General features: G+C 45.1%; 1 protein-coding gene across 6 annotated transcripts in view; it reads left to right on the top strand.

Annotated features, from left to right (window-relative positions):
* LOC135908303 (zinc finger protein 319-like) overlaps nt 1-25,039 on the top strand; it is a 62,478-nt gene that overhangs the window by 26,087 nt on the left and 11,352 nt on the right. For 2 of the 6 annotated variants that reach the window (XM_070541269.1, XM_070541267.1), the window contains exons 3-4: nt 173-266; nt 1,091-1,246. In XM_070541269.1, the coding sequence (XP_070397370.1) occupies nt 173-266; nt 1,091-1,246 (250 nt within the window). Of the gene's footprint in view, nt 1-172; nt 267-1,090; nt 1,247-5,672; nt 5,719-13,259; nt 14,258-25,039 lie in introns of those variants that run through there. The other 4 variants (XM_065440058.2, XM_065440056.2, XM_070541268.1 and 1 more) reach the window with 3 other exon arrangements.

The following is a 25,039-nucleotide window of genomic DNA, read 5'->3' as shown; positions in this document are numbered from 1 at the left end:
CTGTCCTCTACTGTCTGGCTGCTTTGCATTGTGCAATTACAAGCTTTAATAGTTCAGGCTCAGCACTGTTGGCGCTCTGGCACTAGCAGCATGTGTGATGGCCATGTGGACCTGATGGTCACGGATAGGCAGCTCTGAAGCTTTGCTTGAATTCTCGTCATTTGATGAACAGGCGGTGATTCGTTGGACTTGCTTATTCCGCTTTCCCCACTGGTTCATGGGCAACGTGGCAAAAATCGGTCCTGTGCTCCTGATGCTGCATTGAAGTGAGCAAACCACGTACTGTCATATGAAGAGCTATTTTGCAATCTCGCTTTGTGTACAACATAGCAGCCTACATACATATTTTAATCCTGTAATGGCGAACATATTATATATGCTACGCTGAGTTTGGTGCCTCAAAATGATAATTTACACATGGAAAACTTAACACAAAGTTCAAGTAACATTTAAAAAATATTTATATGCAGGAATCAAATTTCAGTTGATAATAGTTATAAACAAAGTTTCGAATTACCATACTAAATAAGTATAGCTCAAATAAGAAATTTTCTCTCCATGGCTGGAAATAATGGTGAAGTTGTTCCAATTCTCCTGGAATGATTGTGGAACTGTGCTTGGTACTACAGGGTTAATGTCACTAATGATGTAAAAATCTGCTGTGAATAGGCTACTTGTATCTGGGGATCCAATACAGCGGAGAAGTTTACTCAAAGTTTTACTGACATTGTAGCATAGATTTCAATGTTTTAGTGTTTACATTTGCATAGCAATACTTGCCCTAAGCGAATAGTTTTTTTACGTTATGATTCCTGTAGTGTTTTTAAAACTGTCAAAAGGTAGCAATTACAGGCTGAATGAGCCTTATGATAGAGATAGAGATTAGGATGCAGGTTAGCTTCATGGAGATTTAAATAAGCCCCAGTATCGTTTAAAACCAGGAGGGTGAAGCTTAGATCCTTAACTCTGCTGTTTGATAAACAGCTCTACTTGAACTCACTATGTGCTAGATTTTGCCGTTGTAATCTTGGCATAAGTTTCTCATGTCTTCCTACACCAATCTAATTGTGTTAATGAAAATGACCTGCAGTGGCTGCTCCAGGAGTGCTGCAGAGGAGCTGTCTTTGTGGACAAGTGGTCAGCACGGATGTGGGAAGCCAGGCTCCAGGTTGGAAAGTGCGCAGGGAGGTGTCCATCCAGTGCGGCTTACAATGGATGCCCCCTCTACCCCTTGCAATGGAAATCTGTACGTACCATGTTTAGTCAGGGCAGCAGGCACAGGGTTATGAATGGTGAGGGTTTCACTTAGTGCAGCAGTTCTCAAGCATGTTGCTCCCAGGGAAGCCTGCTAAGCTCCATGAAGCGCCAAGAAATCACCCCCCCCACCCCCCACCCCCCTCGAATAGAGAGGCTAGGCGTAACATGCAACATATTTGGGGCCAATGGTGTAGTTGGGCAGGCTATTTTGACAGCAACATGCAACTAACGTGGTACAAACTGGGTGTAATCATTATGAGCCAAGACGAGAGCATCGCAGCCAAGACATGCCAAGAAAGAATGACAGTTTTAAGTGCTTATCACACTGGGACAATTAAACATTTCATGACAAGAGGTCTTACAATTAGTGTCGACTTTACTTTGACTACCATAAAGCATTGTTAATTTAGATTTGATGGGACTGAAAAAAAAAAATATCAGAATTAACCAAATGTTGAATTATCAAGGGTATCAAGAAAACAATGAACAAATGCTAATTACGTCAACACGCTTTTATTTACTGAATGAATCAGCAAAGCATGTTTCTATTTTGCACAAGAGTGGTTTGAAAGCTGCAATTCTTGTCGTCTTGAGAGTTCCTTCGCAATGTATATCTTCATCTGAGACGGGCTTTTCACTACCACATGCAAATCTCGATTATTTTTGCGCCAGTGAGCTGGCCGCCAACAAATCGCCTGTCCATCATGATATAGCCAGTGCTTTAATCTTCAATGGCTTTGCACTGAGTCAAAGCGGAACTACTGTTTGTCACAACTGCTGGAGACAAAACGCAGTTGCCGTTGGTGTGTTCATGGACGGTGACCTGACGGTTCAGAAGGTCCTGAAGGCATGCGGCCGATGCCTGCTTGCAAGTTAAAGTGAAACTACCATTTGCTGCAAGAAATGTTGACAAAACTGCGGTATGGATGGTGACTACGCAGTTATGAAGGCAAGCTGCCAGTTGCCAAAGCGGTGTTATGCATGGGGATAAATGCAAAAATAAAAAGGGCACAGTTAGGCACGAAGCATTCCGGCATTCCTGCCAGTCACATATCATGTACGATTTCCGTTGATGACTATCGTGTTGCGGACTCCACTGCTTAATTTTGGTTGGGCGCAAGCGCCTATTTTGCTCTTTTGCACCTCGTATTTGTGGTACTCCACGCTCATTGATCTACCATATGAGAACCAACTAGGTTGTGCTGCTCTGCGCATTTATTTTTTTATCCTCAGACAAATACGTCAGCGCGCAAGCTAGTGGCACCTATCTACACATGGCAGAAATGTGCATGGTGGTAAGTTACGGCCTCCAAGATTCAGATTCAAAAACTTAAGTGTGCTGCCCATTTTCGTAGGCTGGATGGCTACAAGCTGCTGGTGGATTTATTGTGTGGTTCGTGCGTTTCGGTTACGCACTGTGATGTGCATTTTGACACTCGGGCATGTGTAATGGATGTTCCTTTAATTGAACACGCCTGGAAGCCCAGGAGGGGCCTGTGGAACCCCTGGGTTCTGCAGAACCCATTTTGAGAACCCATCACTTAGCACAACAAAAGGGAGCAGGAGGCAGTTGCTAGTCCAAACTGCAACAGGAATGCTTTTGGGTAGACTAGGGAGTATGGGTCCAATGGACCAGTCGACTACTGCAATGCCTGTCCTTGTGGCCTAACCATGGGAACTTGCCATATGTTTGCTATGCACCCATCTATACATATCATTTGGCATAAAGTAACTTGCAATCCATTACTGTGATGCATGTTCAAGTGTGACCCAGTACTTGTAAAAATCTTGCAGGCAATCTGCAATTTATGATGGATGTTACCACTATACCTATGCATTTCATCCTATGCTTTTGATAAAAAAAGTGCTGCAGTCGAACCCTTGGATAATGATATCAATTTTAATAGTATGTTGGTTATAGCAATTAGAAGCTGCTGCACTGTAAACTTTTGTATGTTTTCTCTGCTGAAATGACCCGCTTACTACAATGCCCTCATTCAGTATTAGCGGTTATAATGGTGAAGTCTGGCTGCTGGGTGTCCATGTCAAAACATAATGGAATACAAAATCCTTGAAAAGAAAAGAGAAATTCAAGTTGCTGCACCCTTGCCCACCACCCCAATGGCCACCACGCGCTCAAAGTATAGATCCTGTTTTCCAGCCTTCTCCACATCGCCAGCCTCGCACAGCTCTCTCTTGTTGGCTTTCCGCCCCTCCGAACATTAATAGCGCCCACTCCTCTATGCCACACCACCCTCCTAAACACGAATGGACCGCGCCAACTGCGCTGACATCACTGCTCTGCCAGATTGCTCGCTAACCGATCATTCTGCTCAGTTGTGCCAACGGATTAGGCTGCTCGTGCTTGTCTTTGTTGGTTGCATTGAAGTCGTTCATGGCCACATGGCTTCTCCGCCTCGTTTGACTCATCGCCGAAATGGGAGATGGCTGATTTGCCCGCTGATCATTGGCAATGCACAATGTTGCCCGTGAAAAGAAAGTGCACTGCTCCAGATTGGGAAAGGGAGTGCAGTATTATGAAGGGCTACAAGGACGGTAAAAAATGTGTGACTTGATGAAGAATTATGGACTATCGTAACCAACATTATCGACGATCATCTGCCTGGCAGAGAAGTTCAACAAAGAAAACTGCTTGATAGGCAACCGACGCAAACGAATTCGACAAGGTGCCTATAAGAAGTGGAAGAGGCCTTCTACGAGTGGTTTCTCAGTACACGTGCCATGAACTTGCCCATCACTGGGCCCATTCTGGCCAGAAAAGGGAAGCACTTTACTCAACTCATCAACAGTGTGGATTTATAGTCAGGTGTAGCGGCTGGGTACAGTGCTTCAAAGAGAGGCACGGCATTGTTTACAAAACCGTCACCGGCGAGCTAGCTTCGCTTGATGTGGAGGTGAAGCAGAAGTGGGTGGAGGAAAGGCTGCCCCACATCCTCAACAACTACACGGACACTGGTGTATATAATGGCAACGAAACAGAACTGTTGTTTCAGATGTTGCTGTCCAATATGCATGTACTCAAATGAAGACGTGTAAAAGTGGCAAAAACAGCAAGCTTTGCCTCACTGTGTTTTGGTGTGCCAACATGGATGGGAACGGCGTCATTCGGAAATTAAAAAAATCGCCGCTGCTTCCGCGGTGCTGCCAGGATACCATTATGCTACCATCACAACCACAAGGCATAATTGACACAAGAACTTTTTCGTGAGTGGCTCTTGGAGTTCAATCAACGTATCGAGTGATCTAAGAGGAAGGTGGCACTCATCCTTGATAATTGTAGTGCCCACGACTCCATGCCTAAGCTCTCAAGTGTGGAAGTTTTTTTCCTGCCGTCGAACAGCACGGCAGGCTTGCAGCCTATTGACGCCAGCATGATTGCCAATTTTAAGGTCATGTATCGTGGCTGCTTCCTGAATGAGTTAGTCTTGTTGATGGACATGGCCACGCAGACAAGCAGGTAGGAATGAGGCTTGAAGATCAATCTATTGATAGCCGTGCCGTTTATATTTCTTGTGCGGTCCAAAGTAAGTGCTTATATGGTATAGAACTGCTTTAGGAAAGCATACTTTCACCGAGGCAGGCTTATGCAAAGTCTGCGAAGCTCCCACCGGTGAAGTGATGCCTGAAATTTTGTCTGCAGTCAAGTAGGATGCTTCAGGGTTCAGAAGTGTTTGTACATGCAGACGACACATTAGAAACATATAACTTCTAACTGATGATTATAACTTCTAAATGATGAGGTGATTATCATGAATGTGCTTGCATCGGATAGCGACGGCGATGATGGCAGCTATGACGCGATAGGGCAGGCTGCCTCATGGTTGTCCTCGCAGGGGCCTGGCCATGCAGGTAATTTCCCTCTGGGGCTTTGTTTTCATGAGGGACCTTCTGCTGCAGTATGTGGAGCACCTGAATGCCTTGGAGAAGGATGCTGGCAAGCTTCGTGTAAAGCAAGCAAGGTTAATGAACTTGTTTTTTTTTTGTGCAAGCCAGTGAGATTTATGTGGCGAGATACCTGTGGCAATCTTGCCCCAGTGTTTCTTCTGGATTTCTCAAGCTGAGAGGCTGCCATGACAACCTTCTCGCATTACTTAAAAGGCCCCTTTTGGGGCCACCAAAGCGATGCCTTGGTGGAGCTTGCGTATCGTTTGTCGCCTGTGTTGCCTTTTTGAATTTGTTATAGAAGTGCCATTGTTGAATGCCAACATCCACGGCTTGTTAGATGCGATTGGAGTGTGGGGGAAGCAGATTTAAACAGTTAAACAGCTCAACACAGTCAGCAGTCGGATGGAGGAAGGTTGTCGGGAGGGGAACTAGCTTTCCCACCATTATAGTTATCTCACAACTTTTCAGTTCAATTCAATTCAAGTTTATTTGCATCTATACATGTGCAGATGACAGGAGTACAGACAAAAAGCCAAGTGAATTCGGCTTGACAGGGTATGTACCCCCTACAGAAATGGCACTGTGCACAATAAAGAGAACACAAACATACAATAATGGATAAACGAGAAAAAAAGTGAACGTTTGTTTGTTTACAGAAAACATACAGTTTACAGTGAACATTGTTTAACAGAAATGCATAAGGGTAAAAAAACCAACAATAGAATGCTGCAAGAAATTATATTACAGAAAATGAATAGTATAAAATGATACAAATAATACAGCCTTGGAATTCACATCTATAAATAATAAGTTATTTACAAGCAGAGAAAATTGGCTAAGCATTCATGGCGTCAGTGTATACCAGAGCAAAAAAAAAAAAAAGAATCCACAATGAGCCCATTAAAAGGAGAGATAGGTGTCTATTGAGTTTCTAAAGAGTTTAACAAAGATGGCAGTGCGTGGCGCAACATTTGTTGACCGTAGTTAGTGCGTGCTTTAGGAACGTACCATGTTTCTCTGTGACGTGTGTTGTAAATGTTAGAATTCATTGTCAATAGAGAGAAATGCTAAAAAAATTTCGTGTTCTGTGTTTTCGCAGTAGTGAAACGCTTGAGTAAAATACTATGATATATGGAGGTGACCAGTTGTAAATTAAGGGCGTTGAAAAGAGGCTGTGTATGAGCGTCATATGAAGAATCGGCGATAGCGCGCACTGCCTTCTTCTGCAATAGAAGAAGTTTTGTGATGTTAGACATTGCGGTGTTTCCCCAGACTAAATGACAGTAATTCAGATGGGACAGGAAGAGAGAGTTATAAAGCAGTTTCTTGATCCTAAAGGAAGAAAAAATCGAAGTTTCGTTAGTATTCCCACAACACGAGCGATTTTGTTAGCAACTGAGTCTGTATAAAGATTCCAAAGTAAGTTTTCTTGAAATACGACCCCAAGGCATTTAATGGATGGCACAAAGTTAATAATCGAGGAACCCCTTTGCAAATGGCCGTCAATGTGGGCATTTTTGTTTTTACTTTGAAAAAGTACAGCCTTTGTCTTGTTTTTATTTATAGACAGTGAATTCAATGAACTCCATTGATTAAGTTCACTTAAAGCAGCGTTCGCAAGAGCCAACAGGTCCCTTGCACAACCAGATGTAAAGAACAGACTTGTGTCATCAGCGTATATGATGAATCAAGCAGTGGTGTCAATATTCATTATGTCGTTTACGTAAATATTAAAAAACAAAGGTCCAAGAATGCTTCCTTGAGGTACACCAGAATGAATGGGTAAGTTGTCGGAAATAGAGTTATTTATTGAAATCCTCTGACACCTGAACTGCAGATAGCTTTTGATTAAGCCAAGGAATGGGCCCCTGAAACTGTAAATTTCAAGTTTTGTTAGCAGAGTGGTGTGGTTAATTGTGTCAAAGGCCTTTGAAAAATCGATGAAAATGCCTAGTGTCACTAAATTTTGCTCAAATGCTTGTAGTATTAGTTCCTTTTGTGTTAGTAGAGCTAACTTTATCGAGCGACTCTTTCGGAAACCGAACTGACAGTCAGTAATAATATTGTGTTTTTCGCAGAAAGCGGTCATTCTCAGTGTTATTAATTTTTCTAGGCATATTGAAAATACAGGAAAAATGGATATTGGTCTGTAGTTAGACAGGTTGTTTTTATCACCGGCTTTGAAGAGCACTGTAACCTTTGCGAGCTGCATGCGCTTGGGAAACATACCGTTTACAAAGAACAAATTATACACATGCTCAAGAACTGGGAATGTCAGATCTAAAACGGGTTTTACGGGGCGTATTTCCAGGTCATCAATATCACAGTTTTTACTATTTCGCAGAGCAGAGAACGTGAGATAAATTTCTTTGGCACTAGTTGGAAGTAAAAAAGCACTATCACAATTTCTGGAATTGAGGTACTCAGCGGAGCGTGGATCATGCAAACTATATACAAGAGACACAAGATAATTATTAAAAGCGCATGCTAAATGCACGCCTGATGAACGTTCCCCATTAATTATAAATGCTGACATCCAATGTTAAGCACTGTGCTAAGGTTTCTCATCGTGATATCCGTTCGCTTTATAGCTTCAGGATTAAACAAACTATGAAGGTAATCTTTCTTGGCTTGTCTGAGAGTAACAGTTAACTTATTTCGAAATATCTTAAATTTGGATAGATGGCATGTGTCTTTTGTGTCCAAAAAACGTTTGAATAGAGCATCTTTTTGTTTGATTAGTTTCAGAAGTGCATTGGTTATCCAAAGTTTTCTAGCTTTTCTAGGCTTCAGTGTTTTAGGATGAAAAGATTCAGAGTAAGCCTTTTTGAAAAGACGCAGAAATGTCTTGTACGCGGCATCTACGTCAGACTGATTGTACACCTCGAGCCAATTTATTTTTGGCATTTTTGTACCGAACTTCTCAAGTGTAGACGGATTAATATCTTGAATAGTCAATGGGGGACACTGCTTCGGTTCTTTAGCCGAGACATACGATTCCAAGAGAAGAAATACTAGCAAATGATCACTAATATGAGCGCTGATTACTCCGGAGTTAATAGTCCGAGATTCAATGTTTGTAATAAAAACATCAAGCAAACTTTCACAGTCGTTGCTAATGCGAGTTGGAGCAGTAATTGTGTTAAAACATGCATTAGCTTCTAATAGTCGACTGAAATCGGTACGTAGCTATGTTTCGTTCAACATGTTAATATTTATATCACCTCCCAGGACGAGTTCATAACTGTGTTCATTTATCCAGGATAAGAAGTTTTCCATATATGTAAAAAACTTTGCCACGTTCCCGCCTGGAGGGCGATATAAAACAGAAAATATACTTTTGTTATGAATGGTAGTCGAAATTTCAAAGTCCGGCGTGACCGCCGTAAAGTCGTCGATTTTATCACACTGAAAACTTTCTCTGGCCATGAAAAGTACTCCTCCACCATTCTTGACTGAGCGACTTAAGTAGTGTCTTGTGTAACCCGGGATCTGTTATTACTTCGTGTTCGTGTCGGTACCATGTTTCACAAAGCACAATAACATCAAATGGAAAGCCAAAACTTGAAAGCAAGGCTCATCAGACTTATTGCGCGCTGACTGAGTGTTTAACAAGAAGAAAGATGTGCACGGCTTCTTACGATAAATTTTAGTCACATCCGCAGGGTTCAGTGATTTACTAGCCATCAATGTGAATGGCAGTTGGAAAAATTCTCCAATTCCTGGATCCTCATTTCACCTTATTGATGTTCGCAGCGCAAGATATGCGCAGTACATTCGAAGTGTCTGTTTTGCACATGAAAATTTTGTCGCCCTTTGTCCACGCGTACTTCCATGCGTTTTCCTTCTTTCGCTCAACAACTTGTCGAAGAAATTTCTTCAAGGCGGGGCAAAGGTGCTCATTTATAAATACCGGAACTGGAACCATCAGCACTCTGGTAACCAAAATCAGAGGTTAAAATTCTATTGTTCCTGGCCTTTTCAATCACCGCTTCCCGTTTCGTACGAGAGCGGAACTGCACGACAATGTTAGGACGTCCTTTGTCTTTCCTTGGCACACGGTGGCATATGTCTACATCGAAATCAGAAATGGGTTCACTTATGACGTCGCCTAGTTTGCTCAAGATTGAAGGCAAGTTCTCGTTGTCGCTTACTGGAACACCTTTAATCTCAATGTTCCGGTTCCTCGAGTACTGTTATTGGTTTGTCATCCGGTCTTCAAGGTCAGATAGTTGTTGTTTCAGTCTTTTGCATTCCTGTGATAGTGCGGCATTTTCTTTCTTTAGCACTGAGTTTTCCTTCTCTAATTTTGCACTGCGCTCAGCCATAGCATCAAACTGCTCACTAACGAAATCTACGGATTTTTTCAGGTCTTTATATTCTTTTCGAAGTTCTTTCTCTAGTGCACTGTGCATATCTTGCATTTCTTGTTTAAAATATTTACAGTTTTGTCATTTCAGAAGGCATTTCAAATTAGCACTTCAGCAAACACTTGTACAAGAGCTCGGCAGCAGCGGCAGGGAAAAAAGAAATAAAAAATTGGCTACAAATGATTGCACAAACCTGTGTATAAAATGCGCAGATCTAGTGAACCGGACGGCACAGCCGCTGCTGCCAAGTGAGGATCAGCGGTGAGGCACAGTTTTGCCCTATTTTGCATTTTTATTCAGGTAGCAATTATATGGACGCTCCAGGCATTTCTGCCATCGGCGTAGGTGTTGCCGTAAGGTTCTGTATGAAGTACAAAGGCGATAAAATTGTTGCTGCGTGCCAAATGCTGTATGAAAGAAAACGAGCAAGGGTGAGCCGGCGTTCACAGCTCAATCTTCTGCACCCAATGGAGGAAGGCGGGGAGGAAGTGTGCTGCCTTCTGTCATGCGCAAGGCTTTGGGGGGAGGGTGAGACGGGGGGGATGCATTCTACTCTGGGCGACCTGGGTGGCCGCGTGCACCTGGCCAGGCCGCTTGATCTTGAAAGCCATCTGCAATGGGTACAAAGTCCGTGCTGCACTGTGTTTTCGCGACTTCCTTCAACAAGGTTTGTTGCATTTAAAAGAAACACTTAATATCTAGTGACTGTTCATTTCGAATTTTTGATTTAGGTCGTCAATTTTTACAAAAATTGGCAAAAATCCCTAATTTCCAGAAAACGAACCTATCAAGTTTACATTTCTGTAACTCAGCAATGAAAAATGAAAGACGTATTTTTGGGGGGGGGGGGGGGGGTCGCGACACAGCAAGTCGGTAAGCGGCTGAAGAATTTGCTTACAGGGTAGTATGAAGCACCTTTGAAAAATTGTGAGCCCCAGAAACACGTGCAACTTTTGTAAGGAGGTTGGAGAGGGGAAGACCTCGATTACTCTCACCCATGATTCCAGTGGCTTGATGCCTTGGGTTGAAATGCAATAGCTGAGAAAATCCAGGGTTTCAACTCTGAAAATGCAGTTCTGAGGCTGTAGGACTAGGCTGTGTTTATCCATTTGCTCAAATAGAAGGTGATGGTACCTTTTGTGCTTTTCATCTGTGCAACTTGCAATGAGAATGTCGTCAAGGTAGATGAAAATGAATGAGAGTCCATGTGTAACCTCGTCCATGAACCTCCAAAAAGTCTGTACTGCATTCTTCAAATCGTAAAGCATACGGACAAACTCAAGTAGGCCAAATAGAGTAGTGATTGATGTAATTTGGTTCCTGTGGAAAGGGTGCCGAAATCATGTATGTGGGGAAGGGGATATTGATCCGGAGTAGTGATGGCATTCAAAGCTCGGTAATCACCACTAGGCTGCCAGTCGCCACTGTCCTGCTTTGGAACCAGATGGAGAAGAGAAGACCAATTGCAGGAGGAAGGAAGAATAATGCCTACCTGAAGCACATTTTTGAACTCATGGCGGGCGACTTCCAACTTGCGTCCAGCCAACCTCTGTGGCGGGGCAGCGACATGTGGGCCAGTGGTGGTGATATGATGCGTCACCTTGTGCTTCATGGGCAGCGCATTGTTTAGGGGCTTTGTGAGCTGCGGGTACTCGGCAAGTGTGTTGTCATATGCTTAGACTGGCCAAATGTACGGATGCCAGTTGAGGTGAGGTTGTATTGCAGGCCAAGTACATCAAGGGATATGGCATTATCCTTTAGGCGCCAATCGCGAACACTCACATCTAGGTTGAAATGGCTGATGAAGGCCACTCCCAGTATGTCGAAGCTGATGTCGGCAACCGCAAACACCTATCCGTGCAAGCGTCGGAGTCCGTCGTAACCAGCCAATACCATGCGTTCAGAGTGTGGGAGGCGTTGCAAGAAGAGTTCGTGCAAAATTGGAAGCTGGTTCTTGTTTACGGAGTGCTCACCCAATAATTGACGCAACCGGTGTAGGAGTTGCGACAGTCGTTGGTTGCGAAGTTCCTCAGAGAGGAGCTGTTGGAGCCTACTCTGCTGGGGTGGCTTGAGATGCTGCAGGACTGTGTGTTTCAGGTCATCGTATGCTGTGGCCCAAGGCATACGTGGTAGCAAGTCGTCTATGGCATTGGCAATATCAGAGGGTAGCATGGCGATGACGTGCAGGTACTTTTCTGTCTTCGAAGTGATGCGCCAGAGTTGAAAATGGGCCTCTACTTGCATAAACCAAACTCGAGGATTTTTGGGCCAGAAGCTGGGAAGCTGAAGCTCTACGGTGATGACAGGAGATGTAATCGCAGCATTGTCTCTGTGAGCAGGTGTAGGAGCAGCGTCGTCCATTGCTAATGTTAAAAAGAACATAAATTTCCTGGGTCATCGCTTTTTGTGAGCTCGGTTTGGTGGAGGCAAGGACTACACGTTTTGACAGCTTGAGAACGGTGGGTTGACTGGCTTTATTCAGAAGTAAAAGCAGGTTTGCCGAGTGGCTGTGGTGGCGTGCGAATCGGGCAGCTGCTTCGGTTCCAAGAACTAGCAGGGGGCAATGACCCCCACGACGACTCATGGCAGTGCAAACTGGATTTCCTGAGCAATGGGTAAGGACTCTCATGGCATGGCACAGTGAAGTGACAGACGGTCGCTACATACTTAACCTGAAGTTACGCATTAAAAGAGTGTCCCCCTAGAAAGACTTGAACATGTTTCCCCTGGTTCACGAGCTGAACACTTCAACCACTGCACTACAGTAGCTCTTTAAATACACGCCATACTTGAAGCAAGTTATGCAGCGTTATGGAGGTGCAGACTTTTCATTTGCAATGAGAGAAGAGTCTAATGTTGCATGTACTTTTGATTATATGCAAGACTGCGAAAAGACCGACGTCATATTACTTGTATGATCAAAAAATTTGGGAGACACATTCAGATATATTTTTCGTTCTGGACAGATTTGGCCTTGGCACAGATCCTTTGTTTTTTCCACTTATGTTTACCACTATTTTGCCTTCTCCCCAGAACAGCGGGCACAACTGGGCAGCTATTGTGGTTAACTTCTCTGTTTTTCATCCCCTATATTCTCTCTAACTCGAGATTTGAATTGCATGGGTACTCGGTAATCACAGTTTGTGTATATTTGTTACTTTTCGAGACTGCAGCTGCCGTCAAGCCGTGTCCATAGTCATTGAAAATGCACACTCCGATTCCAAGAATTCCCGTTTCAGTGCAGTGATCTTTAATAATTGTAAGATCACTGCACTGAACCTGGAATTCTCGAAGTCGAAATATGGGCAGCGGTGTCGACTATTCATGAATGCTAGTTTGCTGTCATGCAGAAACATTTCCTCAGTCAGGATGTCCTCTGGTTTTTACCAAACTCGAGTTTGTATATGCTAAGTCGTGAGACAAATTAGTGATGGCCTATGGCTGCGTATCAGTTTTGTTGATGATGGAACACAAGATGATGTTGGAATTTTTTAGCAACAATGCTGTAATGAAAAACAAAAATTGCCATGACTCCTCCTTTGTTATCTCGCAGCACATACCTTGCGAGAAGCCATTGTTGGTCAGCCACTGCCATATAAATAGGCTAAATATAATCAGGATGGTGGTTGTGATAGAACTAGACAAGAACCACGACAGATCATTTTGTTTCTAAAGGTGACTTTCGTAGTAAATTCAGAGCGTATTGTTTTCCTTTGCAAATTGCAGTTCCATCAGCGACAGCTGGTCGCACCATCGAGGAGCAAACTTTCCATGGTACAGACAAGGCCGTGGAAAATGTGCAGCTGTTCCGGTGTCATCTCTGCCCATACACATCACCTAGACATAGCAAGTTAAGATCGCACCTGGTGTCACACAGCAACGAAAAACCTTTCAAGTGCGAGGTCTGCCCAGCGGCGTATAAGAACTTGGACTGTTATAAAGCCCATATGTGCAAGCATACAGGGGAGAAGCTCTATCAGTGCCACCTTTGTCCATATTCGACTGTTTACAGGAGGTGTCTGGTGCAGCACACAAGAGGTCACTCAAATGCCAAGCCTTTTGCCTGCAACATGTGTCCATACAAATCTAAAAGCCGTTCAAACCTGGCTAAACACAAGCGCATGCACACAGACGATTATCCTTTCAAGTGCAAGGTCTGCTCACTTGGTTTTCGGCGAAAGCATAATTTACGAAAACACATGCAGCAGCAGCACACGGACTAAAGCTGCACTAAAAATTGTGGATGGCCATGCAAGCGGCATCCACCAACATGGGTTCTGCAAGAGAAGTGTACTGTGCAGGGATACAGTTGCAACAGGAGTGGAGAGACATTGCGCCAGGTATTTTTTACTCCTGTGCATCATGTACGCTGCTTTTGCGTCTAGTCACGCATCACCACCGAGCTCAACTTTTCGCAGTGAAGGACCTTGGCTATAAGAGAGAGTTGTCCACACAGTGATGGTGCTATTGATCCTGTGCTATCCTGGGGTTTTGTTGTTGCCCTCTGCTGCAATTTTCAGCCACCTGTGATTGGTACTACCGGTGATGTGAACTTCATCCACCTTTTGCCTTCACCACATTACAGCATTTTGCCATCATGGTTTTGTGTGGCAGTCATAGCATTGAGATCTGTGTGTTGTCTAATCACTAGTTGCACACAGGAAGAGTGGGGGATTTTGGGCGTGATTTGAAGCATAATAAAAGCAGGCCAACTGAAACATGTATTTTTCTCGCTTTTTGTGTTGCCTATACCTGTGGGGTGGTTGTTCTATGCAGCTTCTCTTGCCCAAGGCTTTCTGTATACAGTAACTATACCGTGCCCTGGTGAACAATGCCAGTGGCACTGGAGCTGTCGAATTCGTAATACCACTGCATACCTTAGGAGATGAGATGCAGTGTGCTGTGAGGAGATCATGGAAAGAGGACGTTGTAGCGATCGGGCAACATTCAGGTGCTATGAATCTTGGAGGCCATGGCAGTACTAGGAGACGATGTGTTAACTCTCAGTACAGCCAGTGTTCACCTGCACCTTTGAGTGCCTTGCAAGTAAACAGTGGAGATAGCCTACACAAGGACTAGCCTAATATTATAAGTGTAGAGGAGGAAAACAAGCTCTAACACAAAGCTTTGAGTGGCAATCGTGGTCTAGTGAAAAAAAAAAAAGAATGCTCGGAATCATGAGAATGACACCTAAGCAGTGATGACAAAAAGTCGTTTCTAGCCACCATGCTCTGCTGCACTACTTTTGTCGGCTGTGTGTCCCCAATGCACGCAGCTCCAAAGTTGTAAAGCACGCTGAATTGTGCGGACACTCTGGTGGGTCTGTTCGGATAGACATTCACAGCCCACGTAATATAAAAATAACTAAAAACGATCTTTAATACTTCAACTCTTTCCATGCCGGGTGCAAATAAATAGATCACTTTGAGCAAGAGTTTTCAACATGTTGACAAACATTGCCGTTGCAATTCTTTAACGAGCAACACCATGCATGGTATGAAATGTTGACGGCACACTATGTGCTGTACTAGTACTGCGCGAAGCATGTGAATGCTCCAGCATCAGTTCAAGGTGCATGACTAAACCAGCTTGCTTGCATAGAAAAGCTGTTCAAACTTGTAAAGTATAAGGAGACTTGCTTGTAGATGCTCCTCAACGTGACAATGTTTGCTTCGAGAGTCTAAAGAGTGCAGTAAAAAATGAATTGTATGCTTGCTGTAAAAAGTTGTAGCAAGCTTCCTGCACAAATGCACCTGCACATTAGGTGCATATCTGTTTTCACATTTGCGATGCCAAGGCTTTCCTGTGTAGCACAGACATCACTGTGGGTAATATTCACATCAGCAAATCTAGATAATATATTTAAATGTGTAAGAATTTCAGTGCCTACCCAACAAGGAAACACTTCTATTTGTGTAAAGTGTAAAACACAACAAATTAGAAAAGAAATTTGGTGAGTTTTAAACCTACCACCCCACACTCAGAAGCCGAGTGTTTTACCCAGTGGGCTAAGCACCCACGCTTGCAGAAGGTCAATATATTTGAACCATACGAATGTGTTGCACAGGCGGTACAAAAATGTAAAGAAAGAACAGTTTCTACAAAGGCTTTCTTGAAAAATTTGGTCATTGGGCAATAAAAGCCATGTCTGAGGCCCTACACAGACCCGACTTGGAGCATTGTAGATTTTAGGAAAATTCAGATTTTGCGTCAGAACTTCAGTTTGGCCTAGTTGAATTGCGGAAATGCCAAACATGCCACATCCTCGGTGCATTTTAGTGGTCGCGAGATACGCCTTTCATTGGCGTGTTTCTCTGCTGACTGAAATGCCACCGATCTCTGAGGGCTCATGCGCTTTGCATTACGCAACACTGATAAGAATTGAGCAAATTGATAACGATGGTAAGGAGTGATGAGGGGTAATGTGGGTCTGATCGCGGTTGATAGTGGTTAGACGTGGATGAATAAGGTGCCGAAGAGCGATAAGGGCTTATAATGCTCGGAACAATTCTGATGCGGTTGGTAAAGGTCGGATCAAGTCTGATAAGGTTCATAAGAACCGATAAGGGTTAATAAGGGTCAGCTTGAATTTGACAAGGTTGAGAACAAGCAATAAGGGTTGGCAAGGGTCGGGCTCTAGCCCGCTAAGGTTAATAACGACCGCTACGAATTCATGCTGGTCGGATCAAGCTTGATATTTATAATGGCACTGAGCTGCGTGGAGATGAGCAAATGGCACAATGCTTATGCATACTTAGACAACTCCAGTGAAGTTTCTGCCGTAATTTTTTTGCGCGTGGTCTAAATTCAAGAAGTTGGAAACTAGAAGGAAGTCGCATATTAAAGTGTAAGCCTTAGATGGACGAAAAATCTGATGTCTAGTGTTATGACACCAAAATTGTGTGCCACCAAGAAGTGGCACCCATGTCCACAATCATTGGTGGGATTCGAACCTACAACTTTTGGTGTTAATTAAGGCACTGTTAATTAAGATAGAGTATATTAAGGCACTCGAATCCAGGATCTTTGGTGGGAGTCGGACCCATGATCTTTGGTGGTATGGCAAAATTGGTTAAGCTATAGTTAAGGCACTTGAACCAACAACCTCTGATGGGAGTCCAACCCACGGCTGCTAGTGTTAAGGTGAAATTAATTAAGATATAGTTAATTAACACATTCGAACCCACAACTTGTAGGCATCAAACCCATGACATTTGGTCTTAATTAGGGCAAAGTTAAGGCACTTGAGCCCACGACCTTTGGTGGAAGAAAACATTAGGAAGTTACAATGCATTCAAATGAAAATGTCAAGTAATTTAGTAGTGTGGTTTGCTGGGCCAGTTGGTGCATGATGAACGTATAAGGGGTTCCAGTAAGTATGGACGCAAGCACAAGTAAGAAGAAACGGACAGGGCAACGCTGTCCTGACAACAGTCAAGTAATTTAATAAATGTCTCATGAGCAGGCAGGCTTTCATCTTCATCCTCTTTAGCGTATGCTAAAGTGGCTGTCAACTTTTTTGGATATTTTCAATTTTTTAAATTACAGTGCTCATGCTAAAAATGGCACATTATTAGTTTCATTCCTGCTTTCCTGCTTCGTGAGGCATTCCATCGAAGTTCCACATAACATTTAGCATTTCCAAAAACCCTACAATCAATTAGGGGCTGTAACTCGACGGCCCTCAGCAGGCTCACTGGACAGGCTAGTAATGTCCTAAGACTTGTAGCCCGCATCTCAAATCGAAGAGCCAGTCTCAAAGAGGACAGTCTGCTCAGAACTTATCAGACATTCTTCACTAAGTCATGTTACCTACATCGCACTGTCCCTTAATTGGGGTAATGCAGAAAAGGTGAAACTCGACTCCCTAATCAGAACTGGCCTCAAGCGCATGCTTGGCCTTTCGCAGTCCACGAGCACCGAGAAGCTGCTGCAGCTAGGACTTCACAACGCCATCGATGAGCTAATAGAAGCTCACACAGCGACTCAAATAATGAAGCTATCATCCACTAAGCCTGAAATCAAGATTTTAGGAGAAGCGGGTATCCAATCCAGACATGAAAAGGCGACCAAAGCTGGCTTGACCGGGGAAACCAGAACTCGCATCATGGTTGACCCCGTCCCTCGACACATCCACCCAGTGCATAACGAGAGTAGAAGATTCGTTAGAGCCAAGTCCATCCTTAAAAATATCAATCAGCAGAAACTAAATGCTCTCCATGTCGATGCTGCCAGGTATGACAGTGGGGATAAGTTCACTGTCTCGGTTCGAGACCTAGGGGCAACCTGGTTAATGCAGCCTCTGTCTATACGAAGTTTGCCCATGTGGCACAGGAAGCGGCGATCATTTTGGCTTTTCACAACTCAAAAGCTCTCCCTATCGTCTTCTCGAACTCGCGCAAGGCACTTAGATCATTCTCTTCCACCCTCGTGTCTCAACATGCGAATGCTATTGTGAACAAAGCACTTCAAAGAACTCAGGAGAGCAGTGAAAAAGGATACCACATCTCGTGGTTCCCACCCAATCGAGATGGCTCAGTTAACCCGCGCGAACGTAATCCTAACAAGCAGGCCTACCGGAGAGCACGTGATTTCACGTACCATGCTGTCGCGGGTAGCCAGGCTTGCAACGAGGTCAACATCCACGAAGATCCATTATGTGCTTTCCACAAAATTGTTTCCCATTATTGACTGGGCTAGAGGACATTTCCACCCTCCCGCCCTTAATTGAACAAACCTCAGGCTAGCACACTCGGACTTCTGCAAACCTGTTTGTATCCCACTCTTCGATCTAACGATATAGACCCTGATTACTCAGTCGTGCCCCAAATGTGGTCATAGTTCATGCTATTTTGAACACAGCCCTTAACGCCTGTCCACCCATCACGAAACAACAATGGGAGGAATCTATAAAGAGCAGCAATCTCCACATTCAACTCCAGGCGGTCCAGAGGGCCCACAACATTAAGGTGGGACTTCGTCTCCCGGTCTTATCGTGGGTGAAGCTATCAACTCGATCTTGGAAGCCTCCGGCTACCCTAGATCTCAGTCCTCAAATAAAGTTCTTGTCATGTCATGTCGCATCCATTCAGAACACCGATCGGATGCTATTTTATGTATCGCGGTGTATGTTGAGACTAATATTACATCTTGAAATTAGATTTTAAAACCACAGCACTGAAAATGAGCGCATTCCGAGTGGCAAGAACATAGTTAAAGGGATCCTGAAACGCTTTTGACGATTTTCTACAAACGTACTGAGTCGTTAGAGTAGGTCCTTCTGATCATTAATTGACACATCTAAGTGCTCTGCATAAAGCGTGTAATTTATTACAAGGTTTTAAAAATGCACATCGCTGCCGATCGCAGCGCACTGCTCAGCGGAATTTTTAGCCGCCCCTACCCATATGATCGAAATCACCCATATGACGTCAGTGGGGCGAGCTATCCGATTGGCTGACCAGGGCGCGTGATCAATAATTTTTCCAACTTTATGGTAAACAAATGATCTTCGTAATAGTTGGAATGTTAGTTAATTTGTTTTTATAGAAAGAATGTAGCATAAAGAGAATGCACAAGAACAATTTTTCAGTACACTTAAGCACTTCCGGCACACAGCAAGTGTCGTCTGCTTGTGTTACAACGTACTACATTTTGACGAGAGCTCCGCGGTCAGAGTTGGTCTCATTCTTTTCGCGAGCACTATGATTCGACTTTGTTGCCTTGTGGACTGCAAACGTAGCGACTAACAATATGTGAAGCTGTGACATCGTGTCCCTCTGCAAGGCAGCGTACGAACGAACTGGCTGCTGCGCATCGGACTGCCGCTATCCGATCGGCGCCAGGATTTGCGCGTTTGTGGCCGTCACTTTACACCGGAAGATTACTAACGCAATAGCGTTTCGCGAGTCCCGTATTAGGGCAAACGTAAGCGCAAGGGGACAGGATCTGGCCGCTTAACTGTGCCGTAACGGGATGAGCCGAGATGAGCAGATGGGCAAATGTGAATGGTCTGCACGGTGCAGCCACTTGGTGGCATAGAGCTCAACCATACACAGTCGCAGCAACGAAGCGTATTCTTCTTTGCTGCTGGTGCCTATTTTTCGTAGGAGTGTAATCATCAACACGTTGTTTTTATAAATATTTAAAATGTTTTACACTTGGTTAGAGCAATATTAGCGCTTTGTTTGGCTGGTTAAGCGCTGCGCCGTGCAGACCGATCAGGCCGCTCACGTACGTCTACGTCAAAGTTTCTTCATCAGCTTGAGTTTATGCCTCCAGTCATTTGCCGAAATGACCAGCTTGCCTGTGGTTAACGGAATACCAGACATGTTCGGCGCTACGACAGAATGCTCGCAACGCACGCTGCTTCGATGGCTCTCGCTTGGGGTCGAGCGGCTAGCGGAGAGGTTTCGCGCGGGCGGGGGCGGGCTCCAAAACCACCGGAAGTGGACGATGTGACGTCGCATTGTGACGCAGGACCAGTGAAGGCGGAGCTTAGCCCCGCTCGCTTGGCGAACGAGTTGAGGAGGAGAAGCATGGCTGGGGAGGAGGGTAACTTCTAATCGCTTGTAGCTCCATTAATATGTAACGCTTCACTTAAATTGTGGTGCGAATGTTCTACTTAAGCTGTACGCTACGCGTCTACAAAATTTGTCCGAACCGTTTCAGGGGCCCTTTAATGGATAATCACAATGTCTGCAGGAAGTCTCACTTTAAACAATATTTGAATGTGAATTTCTTGAAAAACTGCTGTAGCCGTGCTCACATCACGTTACAAGACACCTAGTAACTTCTTGAAGTCCGTACCAATAGTTGCAATTAATTTATATCGGCAGAAGAGTACGTATTTTGGCTGGTTGGTTGATTACGAGCAGCAAACAGCGCTAAACAACAGTACGAAGAGAGGTTTATTATTCGAGGTTTAACTTTAGAGGTTATGCGATTTATTGTCCCTGCACATGCTGAATTTCTGTTACTTTTGTGCTTTGAGATAGCGGTAGAACAGTATATATTGTCACATGGTAATGACGGTCGAGGATACTGCAACAAAACTGAATGGCGAAACTAACTCTATTGGGTGAACCTGTGCCCACAAGAACAGGCTTCACTCGGAGCTGAACGAAAGCGGCGAACACAGTTGGCGATTGTCGAAAATCTGATCAGCAGGTCAAGCGCGTTGGCTTTTACACATCAGTTGTCGAATGTTCCAGAGTAATCGCTGGGACCCACGTCTTCCACAAAGACCTACACTATTCGCATCGCACATACATACAATCAGATTACGCAAGGTTCGGTTTCGGACAGCAGATGGAACCATCAATAACATTTCAGAAACTTCCGATATATGCAGGCATGTCCTGCGCTGTGCAATAACATTTGTTAGGTGGTGAAACGTGGTCATCCGATAAAGATAAACAAGTCCACGTGTCAACACCCCTCTCTTAAAAAGCAGTGACCCAATGCTGCAAACAAACCAAAGTAAGAAACAAAACAACCCGTAGCAAAGAAGCAATAAAATAAGGAAGTTCGTCAGTGTGTGTAAAAGGGCTTAGGATGCACCACGTGGACCACTTCATATCTTGCGCAGCACCGCTGTGAATGCAAAATGCTATCTGGCATGACCTCATAGTCCAGTTCGCCAATACGTTGGATGATATTGTAGGGTCTGAAATAGCGTCACAATAGTTTCTCACTGAGTCCTCGTCGGCGTATCAGGATCCAAACCCAAACACGGTCGCCGGGCTGGTACTCGACGTAGCGTCGTCAGAGGTTGTAGTGTCGGCTGTCGGTACGCTGCTGGTTCTTGATTCATAGGCGGGCGAGCTGTCGGGCTTCGGCGCGCTGGATATAGGTGCCGACGTCAATATTTTCTTCGTTGGTGACGTGCGGTAGCATGGCATCGAGGGTCGTCGTCGGGTTCCTGCCGTAAACCAGCTTGAACGGCGTGATCTGTGTTGTTTCTTGCACCGCCGTTTTGTAAGCGAAGGTTACAAAACGGCGGTGCAGCATCCATGCAGCATGGCAACCGAGGTCTTGTGTTCGATGTCAAAATACCTTACTAGCATGTCGGAGAGGGTCTTATTCAGGCGCTCCATAAGACCATTTGTCTGTGAGTGGTAGGCAGTTGTCCTCCCATGGCTTGTCTGGCTGTATTGCAGAATGGCTTGGGTGAGCTCTGCTGTAAAGGCCGTTCCTCTGTCGGTGATCAGGACTTCTGGGGCACCATGCCGCAGCAGGACCTTCTCGACGAAGAATTTCACCAATTCGGCTGTGCTACCTTTCGGCAGTGCTTTAGTTTCAGCGAAGCGGGTGAGGTAGTCCATCGCCACGACGAACCACTTATTTCCGGAAGTTGATGTCGGAAAAAAGTCCCAACAAGTCCATCGCGATCTGCTGAAAAGGTCGGTAAGGAGGCTTGATCGGCTGTAGTAATCCCGTTGGCCTTGTCGGTGGTGTCTTGCGTCGCTGACAGTCTCGGCATGTCTTGACGTAACGGGCGACATCGGCGGTCAGGCGCGGCCAATAATACCTTTCCTGTATCCTTGATAGCGTCCGGTAGAATCCGAGGTGCCCAGTGGTCGGATCGTCATGTAGGGCATGCAGTACTTCTGCATGCAGCGCTGATGGAACAAGAAGGTAGTTGGCGCGGTCTGGTGAGAAGTTCTTCTTCCCGAGCAGATTGTTTTGAAGCGTGAACGAACACAATTCAAGCTTAAATGACCTAGGGACAATGTTGGTATTCCCTTTTAAATACTCGACGAGGCCTTCTAGCTCTGGGTCTGCTCATTGCTGTTCAACGAAGTCTTCCGCACTTATTATTCCAAGGAAGGCATTGTCGTCCTCGTCGTCTTGTGATGGCGGGTCAATGGGGGGCGCGTGATAGGCAATCAGCATCAGAGTGTTTTCGTGCGGGCTTGTAGATTACAGTGATGTCATATTCTTGCAGCCTGAGGCTCCACCGTGCTTGCCGTCCTGATGGGTCCTTTAAGTTAGCCAGCCAACACAGCGCGTGATGGTCGCTGATGACTTTGAATGGCCTGCCATATAGGTAAGGGCGGAATTTTTCTGCAGCCCAAATGATGGCGAGGCATTCCTTTTCAGTCATAGAATAATTGCCTTCCGCTTTTGACAGTGATGGGCTAGCGTAAACTATCACCTATTCAAGTCCGCCTTTCCTCTGGACTTGAACAGCACCGAGGCCTAGGCTACTGGTGTCAGCGTGGATTTCGGTATCGGCGTCCTCGTCAAAGTGCGCAAGTACTGGCGGCGTCGGCCTGCAGCATTTCCCACTTGAACTCGACATCACTTTTGGTTAGATGTGTCAGCAGGTCAGCGATGCGTGAAAAGCCCATGACCACAAAGTGCCTGTAGTAGGCACATGTGCCAAGGAATCTACGCACTACCTTCTTGTCGATGGGCTGCGGGAACTTTGCGATTGCAACTGTCTTCTACGGGTCAGGGCGGACTCCAGATTTGCTGATGACGGGGCCTAGAAACAGAACCTCATCGTAAGCGAAGTGGCACTTTTCCGGCTTAAGAGTGAGCCCTGATGACTTGATGGCCTCTAGTACTGTCACAAATTCTCTAAGGTGATTGTCAAAATTTCCGGTGAAGATGATGACATCATCTTACACACACAAGACACAAGACAGATCTGGCACTTCAGTACTGCTGAAACTGTGTCCATCATGCGCTGGAATGTTGCAGGCGCCGATCACAGTCAAAATGGCGTAACCTTGAACTCATAGAGGCCGTCTGGCGTGATGAAGGCGATCTTTTTGCGATCTCGTTCGTTGACTTCTTTTTGCCAGTAGCCAGACTTGAGGTCCATCGAGGAGAAGTATTTAGTGTTGCAAAGCTGATCCAATGCGTCGTATATCTGTGGGAAGGGGTATATGTCCTTCTTCGTGATCATGTTCAGTCGACGATAATCGACACAGAAACGTAAGGTTCCATCCTTTTTCTTTACCAAGACTACAGGAGATGCCCACGGGCTTTTCAACGGCTGGATCATGTCGTTGCGCAGCATTTCGTTGACTTGTTGCCTAATAGCTTTCACGTTCTCGTGTCGAAACTGGGGAAGGGCTGTGGCGGAATGTTTGACTGCACTCTTCGGTTATTATGTGATGCTTTGCAACTGGTGTTTGTCGAATACTCGATGACGTCGAAAAGCAGTCTTTGTATCATCTGAGAAGAGTTCCGAGCTGTTGCTGCTTACTAATGGGGAGACTTTGACTTTGACTTTGAAGTCCCGAACCAGACTTATGTCAAAGTCTGGTTCGGGAACTACGGTCGTTGAGGTAGATGCGGCAGAATCCGAGAGGACAAACGCATTGCTAGTCTCCACGATTTCCGCGATGTACGTGATTGTCATGCCATTGTCGATGTGCTTGAACTCCTGGCTGAAGCTAGCATCACTTCCGCTTTCCCGCCTTGGAGTTGAGTTGAGTTGAGTGGTTGTAGGCTACTGGTGGGATTAGCCTTGCAGTTGCTGCCGGCAATTTCTCCACCGTAGCAACACTTCAAATAAATAAATCACATAAATCATACAAAACCTCGCAATTACAAATGGTCACTCCTAAGGTTACCATGCGGAGGCCAAATCCGTGTCCTGCAGGTAATTCAAAGGAAGGTGAAAAACCTCCTTCCTACACAACTGGTTCCCGCGCAGGAAAGCAATGTCCTGAAGAGAACTGTGAGGAACTCCTGTCTTCTTGAGGGACCCGAATAACACACTCCTTTCCGCGTTATACAGAGTACAGCACATTAGGTAATGTTCTATATCACTGCACACACCACACGTTGAGCATAATGGAGACAACGCCAGGCCAGTCTTATACATCCACGCAGGGGTACAAGCAGAGCCCGTGCGAATGCGGAGCAGTAAAGTGGCTTGGTTTCTTTTGAGACCGTTGATCACACATGGCCTGTGAGGTAAGCTCCACAATGAACTGAAGTGGCACAACACTGCTTCCCTGAAGAGTCTCTTGTCCTCATGAGGCACTTTCCTCAATGGATTCCCAGACAGTGCTCTATGGACGAGGCTGTCTGCCATCTCGTTGCCTATGATACCTATATGCGAGGGCACCCTTTGGAAACGTATGGAGAAGCCTTTGATATGGAGATTGTGCACCGAGTGTAGGGAGCTAAGACATAAGGCATCAGTAGGGAACCCGTGCTCTAACCTTTGAAGGGTAGATTTTGAATCTGTAAGAATGACAACAGGTTGAGGCGTACAAAACCGTAGCTTCTTTAGAGCTGCCTCAATGGCAATGCTTTCGGCCATTGTGGAGGACACGACTGCAGTGAAGCGAATAGGCCAATCGTACTTCAAAGAGGGAATGTGAAAAGCAGCTGCACTAGATACTCTGACCTTGTCCACAAAGCCATCAGTAAAAATTTGAAGACGACGTGCAGTGGCGTAGCAACAGAGGGGGCCGGGGGGCCATGGGCCCCGGGTGCATGGGGCCAGTAGGGGGGGGGGGTGTCATATGTGTCTGACG

The sequence above is a fragment of the Dermacentor albipictus genome, chromosome 6 (assembly GCF_038994185.2).
Source record: "Dermacentor albipictus isolate Rhodes 1998 colony chromosome 6, USDA_Dalb.pri_finalv2, whole genome shotgun sequence".
In the NCBI taxonomy this organism is placed as follows: domain Eukaryota; kingdom Metazoa; phylum Arthropoda; class Arachnida; order Ixodida; family Ixodidae; genus Dermacentor; species Dermacentor albipictus.
This window is presented reverse-complemented; position numbering and strand designations above follow the sequence as displayed.